Here is a 19,869-nt window from a genome sequence, read left to right as displayed (position 1 = left end):
GAAACCAAGCAAAGTGTAGTCAGCATAGTTAGCACTGGTCTAGAGGATACAGAACTGGCCATGTAATGCACAACTGCCCTTTCCACTCATCTCTGACAAGACTGGAATTGAGTCTAGTCCTGTGCTTGGTTATAGAGGAATCTCCTTTGTATCAGATGTACTTCCCATATCTGTTTACCATGGAAATTATTGCGCAGTGGGTCAGGAATGCTTTCTTAGATTCACAGTGTCTGGTATTTCCATTTATATTGTAACTTCACTTGCAAAGTGCACTCTTGGAAAAACAAGCAGTATATCTTGTCTTTACAAGCCGTACTCAGGACACTGACAGTTATGGTCTCTTTCATGTCTCCATTTTGCTGGTTTAAACCTTGAGTTGCTCAATCCAAAATAATTAAATTACATCAGCAAATTTAGTGTAAATGAGAAAAGAATTAAATTTAATTTAAGTCTTCTGACAGTTTGAAAAGGGAAGAGAAAAGCATGTGTTGCAATTTTCTAGAATTTTTTTTTCTTTATGTAAACTCTGACACTGTCATATTGTAATTGATTAATCTTTTGTGAACTGTGCTTTTCTGTCTCATTCAGTGCTTCTAAGATGGCTTCTCTGAAGAGTACATAAAGTTTTCAGAGATCTGTTTTTGTAATCTTAAGTGGTTAGTCTTTCAGCTCCAGTGCTACCACTGTGATTTTAATTTATCAATCTGCTGTTCAGTGAAATGCTGTAGAAACACTTTAAAGCCTAAACCCATCACTTATTCCTACACCTGTCAATGACGGTCTTCTGTACTTGTCAAACCAAGTTAAATGACACTCTTGCAATGTATACAATATCACTAATAAATTGGATAATCAATCACATGTCTATGGTTTGACAGTAGTACCTTGAATACACTGAATTTAAAACACATTTTTAAGAGGCAGGACTCATTACTCTTGTACTAAGAAAAAAAAGTACCGTATGGACATCAAGAATTTCCCAGTCACTCTATACAATTAAAGGACACCTTGGGAAATGGTTAGGCCACTGGTTAGGACACTGGAAAGATTTTTCATTACCTTACTATAAAATGTTCCCATGGGAAACATAAGTAATTGGAGATTACTTTAGATGACAGAAAAATAATTTAACGGCAAGAGGAGAAAGGTCAGGGAGACATTAAGTAGATTTACTCGGGATTCTTTACGTACAAAAGCTACTATTTTGTTTCCAAAAAGCGTCAGGCTAACCGTATTAAGCACAGACTGTCCCTGCAGCCACAGTAAGTAGTTTTTATTAGGAGTAATTCTAATACTTAGTAATTAGCTGTACAGAAAATTGTTGGGGCTAAATTTTGCCTTGAAATCCCTGCACCACGTGTGCCTGTCTGGATGCCATAAACAGCTCCCAGACCAGCTGATCCCCAGAGTCTGAATATTGATCTTGATATCTTTGCTATCCTGTGTTTCACAAGATTTGCCTAATCCTCTACAGGAAAGTGTCTAAGTAACTTAATTACCTGACTGTGTATATGCAACTTTGAATATTTGCACAAGTTTTGCCTAAAATTCAGGTTGGAGAGTAAGTTCAACAGTTTTCCCAAAATAGATTTCATTGGGAAAATAGTTTTCAGGAGAGTGGATGAGGGTAAAGAAGGGTTGTATCTGAAGACAGAAAAAAATACAGCCTAATCATATTGCAAATAAATTCTGCCTAGTGCCTGCAGAAACATACTTTAATGGAAAATGGAGTGCTGTATGTCAGCTATTTTATGTATACAAGTCTTGCTTTGACAAAATGTACCTCTTCAGATTAGATTTGCCAAAAACTTTTCAGTTTTGCAGAAAGAAATTCTTCATTTGCAGTACTACATTCCTTGCTGTACTTTTAAAAACTTGACTCCATACTTCTCCCCTACCTCAGGGGAAAAAAAATCTATCTTGCACTTATTAATTGACTGAACATGTAGAATTAGAATAAAACTTTTATGAACTCATGGTTAGAAAACTACTATGAAAATTGATCAGTAATTGAAATATAGAAATAGTAGGTTATGTTCAATCATTTGTCATTTTGGGACAAGTGGTCAGGGATTTTGGTGGTTATTTTTTGGTTTTAACTATACCTATTTGGTCTCATAATTGCATTATGAAAATGAATGTAAAATACTTTTCTGCAATTACTTTTCCTCTTCTGGCTCCCTCTTTTTTGCTGTAAACCTCCAAGAATATATTAGTTGAAGGAATCACTGACAAAATTTGTCTTTTGACAGTAAGTATGTCAGCAAAAAGCAGGCTCTGGAGACTATTCTCTTCCTCTGCAGAACATACAGCCTGAACTGCAAAACAGAAGTGTCCCTCCACTTCTATCAGCATCCTCAGCCTTAACTAAAATCAAATGATCTCTAAAGTAAAGGTGGGATTCATCCCACCAGTTTGATTCCTGTCTTTGGGGAATGTAGGTAACCATCCACTGAAAAGAGGCCTGAAATCTCCACCTTTTTTTTCAATAGCTCATGAAAGTCATTGCCATCTGATTGATTTTCTAACAGGGAAATTTTCCATCTCGCGATGCTTATTCTCTAAATCATCTAGTTACCCTCACCCACCCAGTTTTTTTAACATCACGTCAGTTTAGACTGATTCTCTTTTCCACTCAACAGGAACAATTTCTAGCACTCTTTTTACATGACAAGAGAAATGATTTTACAAGTGACTGGAATACGAGTTTCAACCATTAGGTTGATATGTGCCTCCTAAAAAGAGTTTGATTGAAGGAATATTGCTTCTGTATTTAATGTTTTTATCCAGCCCTGACAACAGAGAAGCAATTGACAGTATAAATGGTGATAGTGCTGTGGATTGAATTAAGATACATTATGCCTGGTTTGTCAACATTTATGATTTACAAATACATCTTTGTACCTGTGGAAAGAAAAAGATATTAGCTAAGGGTGACTCACATGCAAGACAGAAATTCTTGTTGCCATGAAAATAAAAAAAGCTATTTCTGCTCTGTTCTGCATTAACTATTCTAAAGTCAGAATAACTCCACTGAAGTCAGTTACACTCACTAGTATTTGGAGCTAAGTAAATTAAAACAGGATGTGATCATTAGTTTCTAAAAATCTTCTATGGGCGTAGAACACAGAACACAAGAAGGATTACACTGTAATAATGTATTTTCAACATACAATATAATCAGATAAATAAAGGCATAATAACTTCTATAGGTTTATTTCAAAGATACAGAAGCATAATTTTGCATTTGCCTGATTGACACGGGCAACTGCTGATGTGCATAGGAAATCTAATATGTACAGCATTATAACTCTGAAAATCTAGTCTTTGGGGAATCCTTTATTCTTCAAGCATACACAAGTTAAAGCAGGCTAAGTGTTAAGTGAAGTTAAAAGAGACAGCTCATACAAGATTGACTTGGTGATACTAGGTCAGAAAAAGGAACCATGACTTTTGCTTAACAGAAATACACTTTATTGATGAGTTTTCTTTGCCTCACTGTGAGCATTACAGTGTCTTTTACTGTCTTCCATTTTAATAGTAGCATCATGCACACAGTTCTGTTGTTAATATTGCAGAGATGGCATATGTTTGTGGGTAAGTAATCTGCCTGTTTACAATGCCATTAGGAAAACGCTGACTCCACCAGTTCACAGGCTCATTTAAACCTTTCTCTGCTTCCGACTTGCTGAGTATTTGGTATTCAACACCATACAAGTGATTTCATGCAGCCTCCCTAACACAGGTTGGTGGGTTGCTAAGGAATATATCTCAAGAGGTTAAGAGCCCGGCAGTCACCTTGATCTCAGTGCCAGTGATTATCTGTGTAATTTTCTGCTTCATGTTTTATACTGCAGCACTGACCAAAGCTTATGTCTGTCCCTTGGCATTGCATAAGCGTGAACAGTTATGGCTGTAGACAGAGAGACGTACTCGTCGCTTTCATGATATAATCTCTTTAATATATTATTACAAATGAAACATCATCATTAAACTTCTTAAAAAAAAAAAAAATTGATTGAAAAAGAAAAAAGCCAAGTGAGATTTGCTGGAGAAACAGAAGACTCTTTTTTTCTCCTAGGTGATCCATTTTGGGTTCTTTTCATTGTCTTTGGTTCATAGCCTTTTCAGTACACATACAAGACAACTGCTTCACAGCCAAGAGGACTATGAGCTGCCTTTATAAAATCCTAGGCCTTTAAGGGTTTCACATGATGTCTTGCGTCGTGAGTTGTAAACTCAGCAGTCACAGTGAAGGACACTTAACCCCAGGAGCTACAGCACGTTGCCGCTGTGTTGCTTTTGCTGCCACAGCTGCAGGCAGCATTTCAGGGAGGGAGAGAGAGACCCAGATCATTGATATAGAGAAGGATCCACATCAACATTTCCCAAAGCTTTAAAACCACCATCCTTTACCTGTCTTATTCTGTAAGTGTCCACACCTACAGATAAGGTCCTACAGTGCCATTCCCCTTCTGTTATTTTAATAGATATCATGGAAGGATAAATGTCTTTCCTCCATGACCAACCCTTGAATTCAGTCAGCTTTCTTCAAGGAGACTGAGTAATGGGAAAGGGAAAAAAAGAATTGAGCCCCTTGCCATGTTGAGAGCTCATTGCAGCCTATCCACCTCTAGCACCTCTGGGTGCTACTCCTACCTTAAGGGTGAAGTAGCTGTTGCCACATCTTTGCCAGTGGTCCCGGGTAAGGAGTCCCTGTACGTGCAGAACTGGCTCTTTCCCATTCCATATGAATGGTACTTCCACACAGATGTGCCTTTTCCCAGTGCAGAGAGATCCCAAATGACCTGTGGGGAAAGTGATTCCCTGCCCACCTCCTGCTGGAGTCCCCAGCACCCATATCATGGGACATGGGACTTAATTAACAGGGATGCCCTTGAATTGTGATGATTTCATTTACAATAAACTCAGACTAGAAATGTAAGCAAATCAACTCCTGTTGGCTTGTCAGTTGTGCTAGCAGGTTGCACAGTTAGAAGCCACAATATGTTTCCATCTCGTATCCCAGCCACAGGGTCAGTAACCTTCTGGCAGAGAGGTGGGTAAGAAGGACAAACTGGATAATGTTTGCTGCAGCTAAAGCCATGTGTATGCCTGTTTCAGAGGCTGACTGTCATGAAGCATACAGAATACCTGCAGTTACCACTTAACTCAGTAGCCATTGAACTAAACCATGTGAAAATGCAAAGCACCTTATCTTTAAGGTTAGAGGCAACATCTGTAGCAGAGTTGTTTAGGTATCTTCAGCTGTAAAACAGTATATGAAAACTGCTGGGATTTCTCTGAGTGAAAATTAAAGACATAATAACAGTATCAGATGCTTCTGAAGCAATGAAATATTTTTAAAAGGTAATATAAGCAGCACATAAAAATTTACCAGACTTCATAGATTACACTGCCATGTGATAACCGGACTCCAAAATGTACTTCTACGTTTTCTTGCTCTGGTCCCACAGATAAGCATTAGACCATGTGGGTTTAAACTGTCATTTGCAAAACTGAAGGAACATAAAGAACCGAGTTCAGTTTCAAGACAGAAGTTACCTGAACAGGGAACAGAGCAAAAGAATGTAATTCTTAGGGGCTGACTGATGTTCAAAACTGCTTCTCTCAAAAGAGAATTATTATCCAAGGTGTTACACTAAATTAGAAAACAAACAAAAAAAAAAATTGTAAACCGTATTTTTCAACAATATAAAAATATTCTACATGAGGAATGCTGTGTGACAGGATCTCCTCAGTGGTACAGCGACAGAGTGAGAGCAGAAGGAAGGAGAGAAACAATTGGCTGCCACACCAGAAATCCTTTCCTGCATTTTCCCTACCCAAAACCTCCACTGCCTGCAACTGCCCTCATCTGAGGAACTTGTGAGCCTCTCCCAACCACTCAGCCCTCTCTCAAGCCTACTGACATTTTCCCCTAGCACACTCAGATCTCTGCCTGAGACGTCTCTCCCTCCTGTGCCCCGTCAGTGCCACCATTACCAGGGATGGCTTTGAGTCGTCTCTGTCATGGCATTTGTATATGAAAAGTAAGTTCCACACTCTGAAAGCCCAGTGAAGGGCCAGGAGTCCTTATTGTGTCCTATGGGCCAGAGTTGAGTTGTCACAGAAAAATATAGCTGCCTTTCAGCCTTAACTCTAGCTGGTGCAAAGTGAATTATTCTTCATTGGCTTCATGGTCTTTAACTTTGAAAAACTGAATTTATCTGGTCTTTATGCAAATTAAATTAATGTCACTGCAGGTGAAAGGTTTCATGTGACAGGCCTTTTAAATTTAATCTTTTTTCTTCAAATTGTCTGTTATCTTCTACTTAAGCACAAATTGAATATTAAGTATGGGCTTATTGCAGCTATTAATCATTCGGCTAAATAAAACCACTAGCAAACTGTGAATAGCTATAAATAAAATAATAGGTCTACTACCTGCTACCTCTTAGTTCCATGTAGACTGGCTATCGAGTGAAAGATTGAATGAGAGCTGTCACATAGTTCAGGGAAAATTTTGCTAGTTTTTTGTTAAGGTAAGATACAGAAACATGATCACTATACAAGGTCTAACTATTATTACTTGATGTTATTTTGCTTCCTCTGGCACACACAGCTTACCTGTTGCTGGGTTCTAGTCTCCCAGGGCTGTTTTATTTAATGAGTGTTTCATATAAAATGCATATAGGGCTTTCTTTTCTCAAATAAATTACCAACAGGACTACAGTTGCCCTTCTCACCCATGAGTCTCGTGATCTTCACTTGCTGGTCCAGTATTATGTGGGCAGACAGTACAACTTATCCTGTCACTAGAGGTTTGGGCACTTGCATCCAAGGCAGATGTGGCAGAGGTGGAAATTGTTCCCCAACCTCCTGCTTCTTTGACAGATGTTTTTGCCAGTTGCAGACAAGGGAAATTGCAAACTCTCAAAATCAAAACACTGGGATGAAATGATTGCTGAGGTAATTTAAGCCTGCCAACTCTGTTTTGTCCCCCTTTTAAGTGGTCAACCTCTGAGATTTAGCAAAGGGAAGAAAAGGGGAAAGAGGCATTATGTGATGAGGAAAAACAAACCCAAAGAACTCCAGAATTCTTGACCTGTTCTTCAAATTATGTACTAAAAAAAAAGAAGACATTTTGCTCAATGTTCAAGAGCAGAAATTATCCAGAAGTCCATTCCCTGTGAAGACAAGCTTTATTAATATGTAGCTACCATCACTCATCTCCTTTCATTTTCTACAAATGTTTTCTTCTGTGCTTTGTACTTTCTAACTCTCTCCTTTCTACCTTTCTGCTTTCTTATTTAAATATTCTCCTTTTTTGTGATACTTTCTTCATGCCTCTCATCCTTTACTATTTATAATTGTCCTTCTTAGGCAAGTGAAAATCTTCAGGTTTGTGTTACTAGTCCTTCATCAGGTGGAGCACAAGTCCTTTGTGACTTTTCCATGAAGATCATTTATTAGCTCTTTAGTTTTATTTTTTTTTTTTGATGTGTGAGATAGATAGACTTCATTGATATTTCTTCACCATAAAGGTAGAAAGTTGCTAATGGAATGCAAAACTAGGAAGATCAATCTAGGATTGACTTTGCAATCGACAGCTAAAAACCAGCTTTCCCCTGGACCTTTGCAATTTCTTACCTATATTCGTTTCCCTTGATGGTGCCTTTCTTTTCCCAGGCTGCTGTGTATATTCCCTTCTGAACCTGAGAGGAAAGGCATCTCTGTAACATTATTGCTTGCATCATTCATTTTCCTAACTGTTTTCCTTTTTGCTTTATAATGAAAGCTTTGGCACACTCAAGGACCAACAGTCCAACCCTTTTCACGTTTCTCATAAATCAAATTCATTGTCTTATCTCTGCTTACCTACTCACTCATTTACCAATCTTTCATGTATTTAACAGTCTTCCTATTTCACTGATTATGCTATGTTAGCCCAGCAAAGAAGAGGGGTTCAGTATTAGAGTGCTCACTTCATTTGATCACTCAGAGAATTACACTATAATGATCCTCTAATTACAGAACTGCCATGCTGTGTTAAATCCTTTCTATATGTGCTGTCAACTGTTTACACTGTTCTGCACGCTCCAGACTTCACATTTCCAAATATACTACAGTGATAGCTGACAACAGCATTAACAAACATAATGTACAGTGTGTGGTTAAGGAAAAGAAGTGGAAGGACTTTGAAAAAGGGCTTGGAATGTGAGATTAAGCCAATATTACCACAAATGTTTTAATCAATGTGTATTTTTCTACAAACCAGTTCATTCCTGTTTTTCTGTGTTTTTCCACAGTGGTTATGTCTTTGATTATGATTACTACAGAGATGATTTCTACAATCGGTATGTGTGGTTATATTTTTGTATATCCTACACCATTTCTACTGTTTGTTTATAATGTAATCACATCATTTGGTTAGACACGTCTGTTCTGATTTTACATATTATTCATTTAATTATTTCTATTGTATATCAGAAGAAGACTGTTTGAATATATCACAAACAGAGAAGATTACCACCACCAAATGTATGCTCATTAAACCGCTCTTTTGGTCTTATCCTTCTCTGAGAGATTTGGGGCATTTTCTGTGCTGAACAGTTCAATTGTAGTTTAATTGCTCAGTGTTTCCTCTTACAGAGTTCTTCCAGGTTTACTGTCACTGGAACATACAGCAGCTGTAAAATTCTTCAGTATGACACTCGTGTCTTTGTCTTTTCATCCATGTGTATGAAAAGATGTAGAAAGTCTCCTGAAAAATGTGTCTTCCACGAACGTTTAGAAGTCTAGAAGGACCTTGAGGGAAGCAAGACCACAAGTTGAAGAGCATGTGTGTTTCTATAGGAGGAAAAGAAGTGTGGATATCTGAGCAATTGGAGACTTGTGCCTTGAGTACAGCCTAGCTCAGCACTCTGGGAATTTATTCATTCAGATGTAGCAGAAACACCACAACACAGGGTTAACATGGATGACCATGAATAACCAACCCTTGATGCAGCAGTGTTGTGCATCTGCATTACAGCAGCCTGGTTTAGCATAGGCCAAGTGAGTCAGAGGGGAACATAATATTGCTCCACCAACCTCTTCTAATCTGAGATTACATTAATGTAAAACAATGGACAATAGCAGGGGAGCAGTTTACACCTCGAAGTTAAGTTACTGTGCACTATGTACCTTTCTCCTTAGGAACACTGGAGGGAAAATTTAGAAACAACATTTTTTGGTTTTGTTTTTCTCCTGGGCTTCATTCAATTCAAGCCACTAATTTTGTTTTTGCATGTAAATGAGCATGCTCACTTGTCACTTTAGCTCTCTCCACAGAGCTAAAAATAGTGAGCTACGGAGTAAATATGGAGTAAAACCCATCAATGCCATTTAATCCTGCTTAGTCCAGCCTTGACAGTAGGAGCAGCTCGTATCCTGTAAAAAGTTAATTTCCACAGGCTTTTTTTTACTTTCCCCAAGGTTACTGCTCTGAATTTCATCAGTGGATTTGTATGTTTTTAAACAGAGTACTGTTTCTGATCTGTGCCACCTGAATATTGAAGTTATGTGTCTTTAGTTTTTTCCCTAATTCTGTGCATTATGGATAGCCCAAATTAACAACTATAATGGTTACATTTCCACAACAAAAGAAATACTTATGGGGCTTTGAAGACTGTTTCTGTGGAAACTCATGTCTATCTTGGTGATTGTCTTACAGAAAACCACTGACAGTGAAATGTGTCCATAACCTATTCAATAGTATAATTTTCTGATTTCAAAATCTTTCAGGATTAAGACAGCAGAAGTTTTATGGTCAAAAACTCATATATGAGGTTGGCCTTACAAGGCTGGACATGTTGATCTGTTGACATAAAAAGCTTAGGAGGTTAAGAGTCTCTGTAAGATCCAAGTTAATGGAAGTGGAAGATGAAAAGCTCTATATGGTAGGCATGGAAAAGAAAATCCCATGGAAAGTTCGATGCACTATCAACATGCTTATAGGAAATATAAATTAAGAAATATAGTCATGATTCTTGAATTCCTAAACTTCTGAACTTCTGAATTTCTGTGCTATATCCCAAACCATAGGTCTTGTTTTCTGATCTTCATTAATTTTCCAACTGTCCTGAAGGGAGAATACGCTTATCTTATCTTGACTAAAGCATTAGTGGGGTCAGAAAAGGGTGACAATAATGGTTAGTGCTGTAAAATAAAATCTGTATGAAGACAGATTGACAAGATCAGGGCTGCACAATTTAGAAGAGTGACTGAAAGAAAAGGTACTGTTATATGCATATTAGTGATATTGGGACAAAGAAATGATTTAGAACTGAGCATTTCTGCTTATCATTTCTTATATTGCAAGCACAAGGAAAACAAGCAGGGTACTTAAAAACTGATAAAAGAAAGTATTTTTTTAAAGAAAGCATATCATTGAAACATGTAGAACTTGGTACAACAAAATACCAAGCCCAAAAGCTTTGCATAATTTAAAAAATAAAAATAAGAATAGGAATATTAGATAACAGTCCTTTTATATATTTCAGAAAAGGAAATAGATTTGCATTTCACTACATTATCTATCTATCTTGGAAGCTAGAAAAAAATCACCTTTGGAGGAATAATTGCATAATGATCTTCTGCATGATAGTTTACAGTTCTTCTGAAACATTTTGTTCCAGTAATGTCAAATGGGAGACTGTGACCAATCAGCAGATCATCCAATATGATAAATGTTGAGTGACAACAAACAATAATATTTCTATTAAAAGTTCCAAAAATATTTTAGTGTTCATCTTCATACACAATTGTTTAGTTATGCTCACAATGGCTAGAAACTGCTTATTCAGTAAGAATATCCAAGGTCATGGAGTTCAAGTTCAGTGGGGGTGACAGGATCTCTGTGACACATTTTGTAGGCAGCTATGGAAAAGGAAGGAGGTGGTTATATTGTCTGTAAGATTATGGTACAGACAACATTAAGGATCCTGGGATTTAAGCATTAGGTGTTTATTTGCCAGAAAATGGTCTAGAAGACTTCCTGTTTCCTGTTCAGTATGCTGTTAGGCACTGTGGTGAGTGAATTACTGTTTCTTGTGTGTCTGTTTTCAAATGTGTATCTATCTGCCCAGCTGGGTGAGAGTAGTCAGAACTGTGAAAATTAAACATGCAGTTATAAATTTCCATAATTACTAGTTGCAAGTACCATTTGAAAGAAACTCGAGAATATTTTGTGAGAATGTTGTTTGTCCCTTTACTTCAGTCTCTGAACTGGAAATCTCAATTTTCTGAAATTTCTTCTCCTGACCTGTCATATTCAGAGCCCATAGCTTTTATGTTCTAAATATATCTCTAGCTTTGATTACCTTTTGTACTGCCTTTATTTTCTTCTACACAGGTTAGTTAGCAGCTGTTGATAACTGTGTTTTTAGGATTGGGGTATTCTGTTTGGAAACACTAGTTCCTCTTTGGTTGTAGAGTATCTTTTATTGACTGTAGTGGTAATTTTCTGAATATCTACGTGCTACAGTGGTTTTGGTTTGAACAAGACTTTTTTTTATTAAGCATGCTTGGTTATTTTAGTAATTCTACATCAATTAATTCTTCAATAAAGATAACATATGCTCTTTTCTGTGCATTCAGAAGGACATACGTGTCCCTCACTATAAAGACTCTTGCTATTTTACAAACTGCAGGATATTTCTTTATGGTGATGGTTGGCTTCAGAAAAGTGAATTTCTTTTTCTATCTATACGGATAGCAGATAGAAAACTAGAATTTAAGCCATGCATGTAATAAAGGAGCTGAAATGTCACCACAACAAAATGTACTGCTGTTAGTTGTGTGCAATGAAATGGTGTGGACCTGTGGAAAGCAGGTTATGGATTTTCCATACTGCAAATAACAGAGTCCCATAATGCATCCCTCATTTAAATTATGCAAAAAAATCTGAGCTATGCACTTGTCTGTGACTGAAATCTGAATATGGCACTTAATGTGCATAGGTCCTTGAAATCTAATTTGACTGTGACATAAAGTGATTACGGTTTCAGAGGGTAATTTTCTCAAAGATAACATGAAAATTTAGTTGACAGGGCTTCCATGACATGAAATCACAGAAGGTTTTATGGGGTCCAACTGACTTAATCTTTTCTAGGTTGTTTGATTACCATGGCCGTGTACCCCCACCACCCCGTGCAGTGATTCCACTGAAGCGTCCTCGTGTGGCTGTGACAACAACTCGCAGAGGCAAAGGGGTTTTCTCCATGAAAGGAGCATCACGATCCACCTCAAGTGGGGCTTCTTCCTCAGGATCCAAATGTGAGTTGCTCATATCAGTTGGATATTACTGAAACAATGATCCTAGTAATTGCTGCAAGCAGACAGCTTCCACTATATAGCTCTGTTGTAGTCATTTCCTACCCTTAGCCTTTAGCTTGAAAAACTGGTTTGATTACCAAAGCTGTCATGCCTTTCCTGCAAGTCAAAGAGCAAAATGATGTAACTTTTGAAGGAAATCCCTCCCACAGCATTTGACCTACAGATCACTCCCTTGGCCTCAGAAGAAGTCTGTTTAAAATCTCCTATCATCCTGACTGCTTATGCACCATGAGGTCTTGTGAAGAGCTGATAATAAAGCAAAGCTAATAATCTTGTTATAGACAGAGGCACATTGATTTCTGTTGAGACTTGAGGATTGTATGTGAGCAAGTGGGGGGCGAGGGGAGGTTTTGCTATGTGTGCTTTTTTTGCCAGATTCCTCTGAGGGTAGAAAGAGGCAAAGTGTCTTTGCCTGTTCTAAACACAGGGCAAAATGGTATTGGCAACTTGGGATTATTCAACCTTTCCTTAGTGAGTTGGCCTTAGAAGAGCTGATGAACAATAGGCATTCCCTCCTCCAAGCTCACCAAGCTCCCCACCCCGTAGTATTGTCCTGGGAACTTCATCTTCCTCTCCGTGCATCTTTCAGCACCCACCTGTCTTCCCCTGCCCCTTATGTGGAGTGATACTGTCCTTGGAAGCGTCACTGGAAGAGGAAGAGAAAGATCAGGTAGGGATCAGATATTAGAAAGAATGAAGGGACTTCAATAAGACACTTGAAGTACCAGACTGGCCGACAATGCATCATGCTTTTACACACAACCATGAAATAAGTGAATCCACCAACACTACACCTTACTGGAAGAGGGGTTAATTATGTCATCAACTTGAGCCAATTATATACTCAGCTTGAATAACCTATTCAAATCTCACACGCTAGCATCTAACAAAGAAGATGGACCTCTAGTGAGCACACTAGGATCTATTCTTAATCGTACTGTATGAACCAATGTTATCGAAGACCTTGAAAGAAAACATGTAATAAATATGCATGTGACTGAAAGAATGGAAATGTGATAGAGCAAAAGATAATATTTTACACTGAGGAACAAGGAGCTTGGGCCATTCCTTGGAAAGGATGACATTCTGAGAAAGGGAGTCTCTGTTGGCTGTACAGTTGAATCACAAACAATTCTGCAGTGAATGAATTGGCTAGATGCCCATTACCAATAATGGGAGCTTTGATGCCTACCACACAGGAAGACATGTAAATTTAAGTGTAATATTATGGAGCACACTCACACCCTAAGAGGATGTCTGGAAGTAGCAACACTTCCTTTGTTCTCTGGAGGATGAACATGAGTCTAGACATTTTCATACATATCTTGAACTAATCCACTTGTCCGTAGCTACTTTTTTTATTTCCTCAATACTTTAAGTAATGAGTTATGATTCCTTATATTAATTTAAAAGAAAGCATACAGCTCAAGATCTTCACTTTAGTAGACTTTAATTTAAATTATTTTGTTAGTCTTTTCCAGCCCTTGAGTCTTTGGGTTTTCACACAGTGAATCAAAGCTTTAGTAAGTATATACACTTACAGATTCATTCATTAGATCTCCTTTGTTCATCCTTTACTGTTGTCTTATCCCTATGAAAAGTTAGCAGTATCAGTGCGTTCAATTCACTAATTGTCCTAAAGTGTGGTCTAATAAGAATGGGCTTTTTGGACTCGCTTTACCTTGAGAAGACAAATTATTTTCAGATAAGTTTATATATATATATTTCTTGTTGTCCAGAAGAAGAACAACTCTAAAATTCTTCTAGAGAACTGAGGACCGTAGTATATCCCAATAGATGTCAAGGATATCTCTCACCCAGAAATCTGGATTTTCATTGTAGTGAATGGGACAGAGCATATTACATTAACATGTAGATATCTGTTCCTCAGAATAATCACCAAATTTGCTTTATTATTTATTCTGCATTTCAGGAAATGTTTCATAGTATCATGTCAGGACTTCAGTAATGCATAACAGATTATAAGGTTCGACCCTAGACTGAGTACCCATAGCCACTTGCTAGAAGACCTCCAAAACACTGCTTGCATAACATGGCAAATGTTGCAGAACCTGTAAATTATTTAATGGAAATGCAATCAGGAGTGTAGAGATCCTAACAGACAGTGTTATGCCCCGGTGAAAGTATCCTTCAATGTATTCAGGTGTGATGTGAATTCTAAAAATGTCAGTCTTAGAGCTCCAGGTAACAAGATCATCTTTGGATCCAGCTCTTTAACACTGAAGGGAGAGCTGCAAGATGCATCACTAAAAACGTGGGCTGACATTTTGACCCCTGTTGCGTTTCCACTGTCAGTTCTTTACAATGGCAGTTGGAACACAACTGCAGAGACCATTTATCATGCTGGAATAAATTGCAAAAAATATTCTTTCTGCATGCAGCACATCTTTAAAAGGAGTCAGACACACCGTATAAAGACTTTCATGCTTGATTTCCCCATAGAATTACTACCCTTTTTGTCAAGTCCAACCAACCCATCATAAAGGTAGAAACATGATTTTGTTGACTTGGACAGGAATGTAATCAGCTTATTGTAAGACATTTATCAGAGAAATAACCAAGCCATTCCCTTAGGGGCTTCAAGTTGGAAACTGGAGAATGTGTGTTTTGTGGCTTCTTTTGCCATTTTATTGGAAAAGTTGGTTATATAGAATTGTGAGATGAAGCAATTTAATATTTTGTTGTCCCTTACTCTACACTGCTAATCTGAACCCCTTGAACCAATGCCCTGGTGATTCTAATTGTAATTTATTACTAGTTAAACAAAGGATCTCTTCAATAATGAGAAACATATTTTGTGGGAAGGAACATATTTTGGGTTTTAATGAAATTGAAGACCATAAAACAGCTTAATCGCAGGTTCAGAATTAACTATGTCAAAATGGCATTGGCTATGCTTGAACGAGTTCACCCCCAAATAACAAAACTCTCATGAGATCACATCCCTGAACAGACTTTTCAGATTTATGTAGAAACCTCATAGGCATAACTGTTCTTATAGCTGTTCTCCACACTCATATTGAATCCAGAAAATGAACCCATACATGTTGTATTAAAGGTCAGAACACAGGGGACCCCTCAGTGAAATTATCAGGATTAGAGGAACTCACTTCTGAAAACCAGCAATCCCTGATGTTTGTTGTGGCACACAGCAAAGATGTTATAAAAACATAATATCAAAAATGCCTTGCTCACTGATGAGTACGTCTGCAAAAATGATGTCTGCCATCCAGTGCAGTAAATTCTTGTTCTACTAAAAAGTAGTAATATGTGTTCTGTTTGCTTCCAAAACACAAAATAAGCTAGGAGGCTTTGATTTCTTTTCGGAATCTATAATTTTTCAAGGATCAGTTGACAATATTTTGTTTTCTTTTTAACTCCAAAGACGAGAAAATAGTAAATCAACCTTTCCATATTATCAGAAGTAACTCACAAAATGAAACATGTTGGTGTGGAAACTACACATAGTGGCTTTTCATGTTAATGGTAGGAAGCAGCAGATGCAGATTACTGTTTAGAACTGGGAAAAACTCACTTTTTCTGACAATATAGAAATTGAAGTTCTTGGAATATGTATTTTCATTTTACACATCTGAAAACAGGAGGAAAACACTAATCAAATTTTTTATGCCGTGTGCTTGAGATTGAGGACTAGACACTTAAGATGTTACAATATGTACTGAATTATGCCTTTAAATTAATTTTGACTTGTATAGTTTATATTTAGCTTCATCAGCTAACCCATTTTTCAGTGAAATCTAAAGTAATACAATATGATAAAATATTTTACATTAAACATGAAGGGCTTAGATAAAAATACATGACATTTCTTTCCAAAGGAATCTGAATCATGTTTTGTAGATGAATCAATTTGTACTTCATTGTACTTCCCCATCTTTAGCAATACATCATTTGACAGATCCTAGAACTGCATTTTCTTTCTCATGGCTGCATTATAGTGATATCCTATTGTCAACCTGAGACTACAACTAGAACCAAGGATAATTCTGTTCCTGACTTTTTCAGCTGATGAGCTTCCACGTTAAGAGTAGGAGTTCTGCTGTTAGTCAATCAAGCACAGGAATTTTTTTCAGTGCAATTCCATTTCATCTTTTTTATAATGTAGCATTCCTTAAAATCACCTGACTCCTCTTTCCATTCCAGTTCACTCTGAATAGATGATACCTTCCAATTTCATGTCATCAGCAAATTTCACCTGTTTGTTTACATTTTTGTATCAAAGTTGTTGACAATATTTAGCCATTTTGGTGCCAGTGTTTGAGGAATTTCATTAATAATTTCTTTTCCTTTCAATACATGGATTTCTGTCACCTGCTGGCTTTTGCTTATCTGTTAATAGGAAAAAAAAAAAAAAAAGCAGTAAGCTACTTTATTTTCCTATTCTATTACTCAAAAGCAGATGAACAGATATTTTGGACACATGCAGCTCTGGTTTCATGTTTATCAACTGCTTTATTTCTTGCCTGAGATCAATTTAAAAAAAAAAAAAATCCATGAAATTTTAAAGGAGAATTTATATACCCAAAGCAGGACACCTGAAGTACAGTATTTACAGTCTTTACATTTTATCTTTGTCATAACACTGTGCTTAAAAAGCCTAAAGTTTTTCCCAAGCTCTATACTATAGAATCACAAAATCACTGGAGCTCATCTGGTTCAACTGCCCTGCTCAGGCAGGGTCACCTACAGCAGGTTTCCAGGACTGTGTCCATATGGCTTTTGAATATCTCCAAGGATGGAGACTCCACAGCCTCTCTGGGCTGCCTGTGTAAGTGTTTGACCACTCTCACAGGAGGGAAAAAAAAAAAAAAAAAGCTTTTTCTTGTGTTTAGGTGGAATTTCTTGTGCTTTAATTCATGCCAACGGTCTTTGACATATTAGTGGGCACTACTGAGAAGAGTCTGACTTTGTCGTCTTCATTCCCTCTTGTACCAGTGAGCCCAGAACTGGACACAGTACTCCAGATGTGGCCTCACCAGTGCTGAGTAGAGGGGAAGGATCATCTCCCTCAACCTGCTGGCAACACTCCACCTAATGCAGCCCAGGATGTTGATGGCCTTCTTTATCACAAGGGTGCATTGCTGGCTCATATTCAGCTTGTTGTTCATCAGGACCCTTCATACTTTGTCTTTAGTAATTGCTGCTCACTACAGAAATACCCAGTACAATATAATCGAGAGTGGATTTTCTCTAGGATAATGATTCTGAAGATTTGTACAATTCCCTGCAAATTAAGACAATAAGTAACTCAAATAACTACACCACCGCAATACTGGAACTAGGATGGAAATTTGGAACGTGTAGATTTGTTGAAAATCTTCCTCCTTTTTTTTTCAGTCCTTTTTACTGTTAACTTGAAGTGATTGACTGTATGATGGAATCTCCTATTTAATGACCTTATTAAATGTGAATGATAAATTGAAGATTCAGTGACCAAAGTTTGAGTAAACAGTTTTGGCATAAGGGAATCTTGCAAAGTAGCAATAAAGCTCCTCAGTCGTTTATAGCATCCTTGCTTGCTTTTGAATCCCTGCTGTTATTTCTGTGTTCCCTCTGACGCAGTCTTCTTCCCAAACTGATTTCTCACTGAGACGCCACAGGGAAGCCCCTGTGAAGCAGAAGGTTTGACCCGAGTTGAACAGTAGCCCTATGTATGTGCCCGTTTCCTCACCAAATTCAGAAATGCAAATGCTTTGCTTTTTAGATTGGGAACAAATCTCATTAGGTCCTTGTGGTGTCTCTTCTGACTTTTGACCTTTTAGCCTTGGCAAACCTGCTGTTTGCCAGTCAAGGAACCTCCTCTGTCGCAACAGCTTGGCCACACAGGATCTGTTGCCAGCTGGCTTCATAGCGGACTGCTGCAGACACTCAGCATTCCCCACTGGACAGATTCACACCATTTCCCCCTGGAATCTGTGCCGCTTTGCTACTCGCACAGACCAACCACTGCCCCTGGGGAAGCAGTAACCTTCTAAATATATAGTTGTCAGAATCTTAACATTTTGTTACAAATCTAGGGGATTGGACAGTGACCCGTTATTTATCCAAGAACATTTTAAGGCCTTGCTCTATAAATATACTGAAAAATTCCATTAAATACTGTATAGCTTATAAGAGTCTAGCACAAAGATTACTTTTAAGCTTTGTTCTCTAAGGCCTACTGTTCATTCAATATGAGATCAGAGGTTTCAGCCTATGATATTTTGAGACATGCAATTTCTCAATACGAGCATGTGATTAAACAAGTTCATTACCACATATAGCAACCTACTGCCTTTAGCTGACTTGTTATAACTATAATGCACATGACCCAAACTCTAAGATAAAAAGCCTTGGTTTCACCCTCAGTGAATGTGCTCCAAGTTTCCAATAACGCTGATTTAGAGGTAAACACATACTTGTTTACTACCACTGAAGCAGGCAGTATCTTGACTGCACACTTCATCATCAGATTTTGACTGTCCAATAAAAAATACCCATGAGACACATGCTCATGAGTCAATGAACAGGACTGATAAGGCAAGATGCAGCCAGAAGACCCTTCAGACAGAAAGGGAACATGTCCTTCTCCATGGCAGAACGTTCCTTTTCCCAGGCTCACTAAGGGCTCTCCCATTGCTCAGGATACACACCCCAAAGTCAATGAACATCCTGCTTCAGCAGCTGTAAGAATGGAACAGTAATACTGCTCAGTGCTTTCCCATTGCCAGTGCCTCATAGTTTAAGGTGATAGTCCATTTCTTCCTACAAGAATTGTAAGAGTGACATCTGTTATCTACTCTTGACCTTTACAAATGGCTTTATTTTCCTGTGCTAGCACAGGGCCCCCATTTTCTCCTCTTCACATTTTCAACATGATATCTTACCACAGATGGGGCAAGTGGATCTGTTTGGACTATCTTCTGAGCATAAGAACACACCCTGATAATGCCATAATAATGAGATCGTTCATGAGTGCTGCAGTGCTGTTTCTTCCGAAGCCAAAACATCTCCAAAGCAGTTACTCCTTACATTAGACAACAAGAGTGCAATAATGTACATAAATGAAGAGTAATGCAATGCAACAAAGATTTGGAAACTTCAGCTCTTAATTTGTGGGCATTGCCTCCGTGTCCCTGGATGTGATCATAAAAAGAAATATTTTCCTATGTTATCTATAGCTGGAAAAAGTACAAGAAATTACCAGAACTGAAAGCTTTTGAAGCAATAATACTTAACACCTATTGCAATGAAGTTGTTGACTGGAACATAACATTGCATTCCTGACTCCCTGGTATTTATGTTACCATTCACTCTTGTTGAAAAATACCTACTGATACTGTGAGGGATCTTTTTGTTATTGTTGTTACTATAACAAAATAATCCAGCAAAATATTATTGCAAGACTGTGAACTGTCTGTCATATTTGAATCATTCTTTCACTATAGGATGTTTTTCAGTAAAAAT

The 19,869-nt window shown here is 37.7% G+C and overlaps 1 protein-coding gene across 12 annotated transcripts in view; it reads left to right on the top strand.

Annotated features, from left to right (window-relative positions):
* Positions 1-19,869, top strand: part of RALYL (RALY RNA binding protein like) — a 394,972-nt gene that overhangs the window by 348,520 nt on the left and 26,583 nt on the right. For 11 of the 12 annotated variants that reach the window (XM_087750703.1, XM_087750726.1, XM_087750713.1 and 8 more), the window contains 3 exons: positions 8,313-8,360; positions 12,158-12,321; positions 12,971-13,051. In XM_087750703.1, the coding sequence (XP_087606829.1) occupies positions 8,313-8,360; positions 12,158-12,321; positions 12,971-13,051 (293 nt within the window). The remainder of the gene's footprint in view (positions 1-8,312; positions 8,361-12,157; positions 12,322-12,970; positions 13,052-19,869) is intronic. The other variant, XM_087750769.1, reaches the window with a different exon arrangement.

The sequence above is a fragment of the Nipponia nippon genome, unplaced genomic scaffold (assembly GCF_047370975.1).
Source record: "Nipponia nippon isolate SJK-2023a ecotype South Korea unplaced genomic scaffold, ASM4737097v1 scaffold_1, whole genome shotgun sequence".
Taxonomy (NCBI): domain Eukaryota; kingdom Metazoa; phylum Chordata; class Aves; order Pelecaniformes; family Threskiornithidae; genus Nipponia; species Nipponia nippon.
Note: the sequence above shows the minus strand (reverse complement) of the source record. Positions and strands in the feature narration are given on the sequence as shown.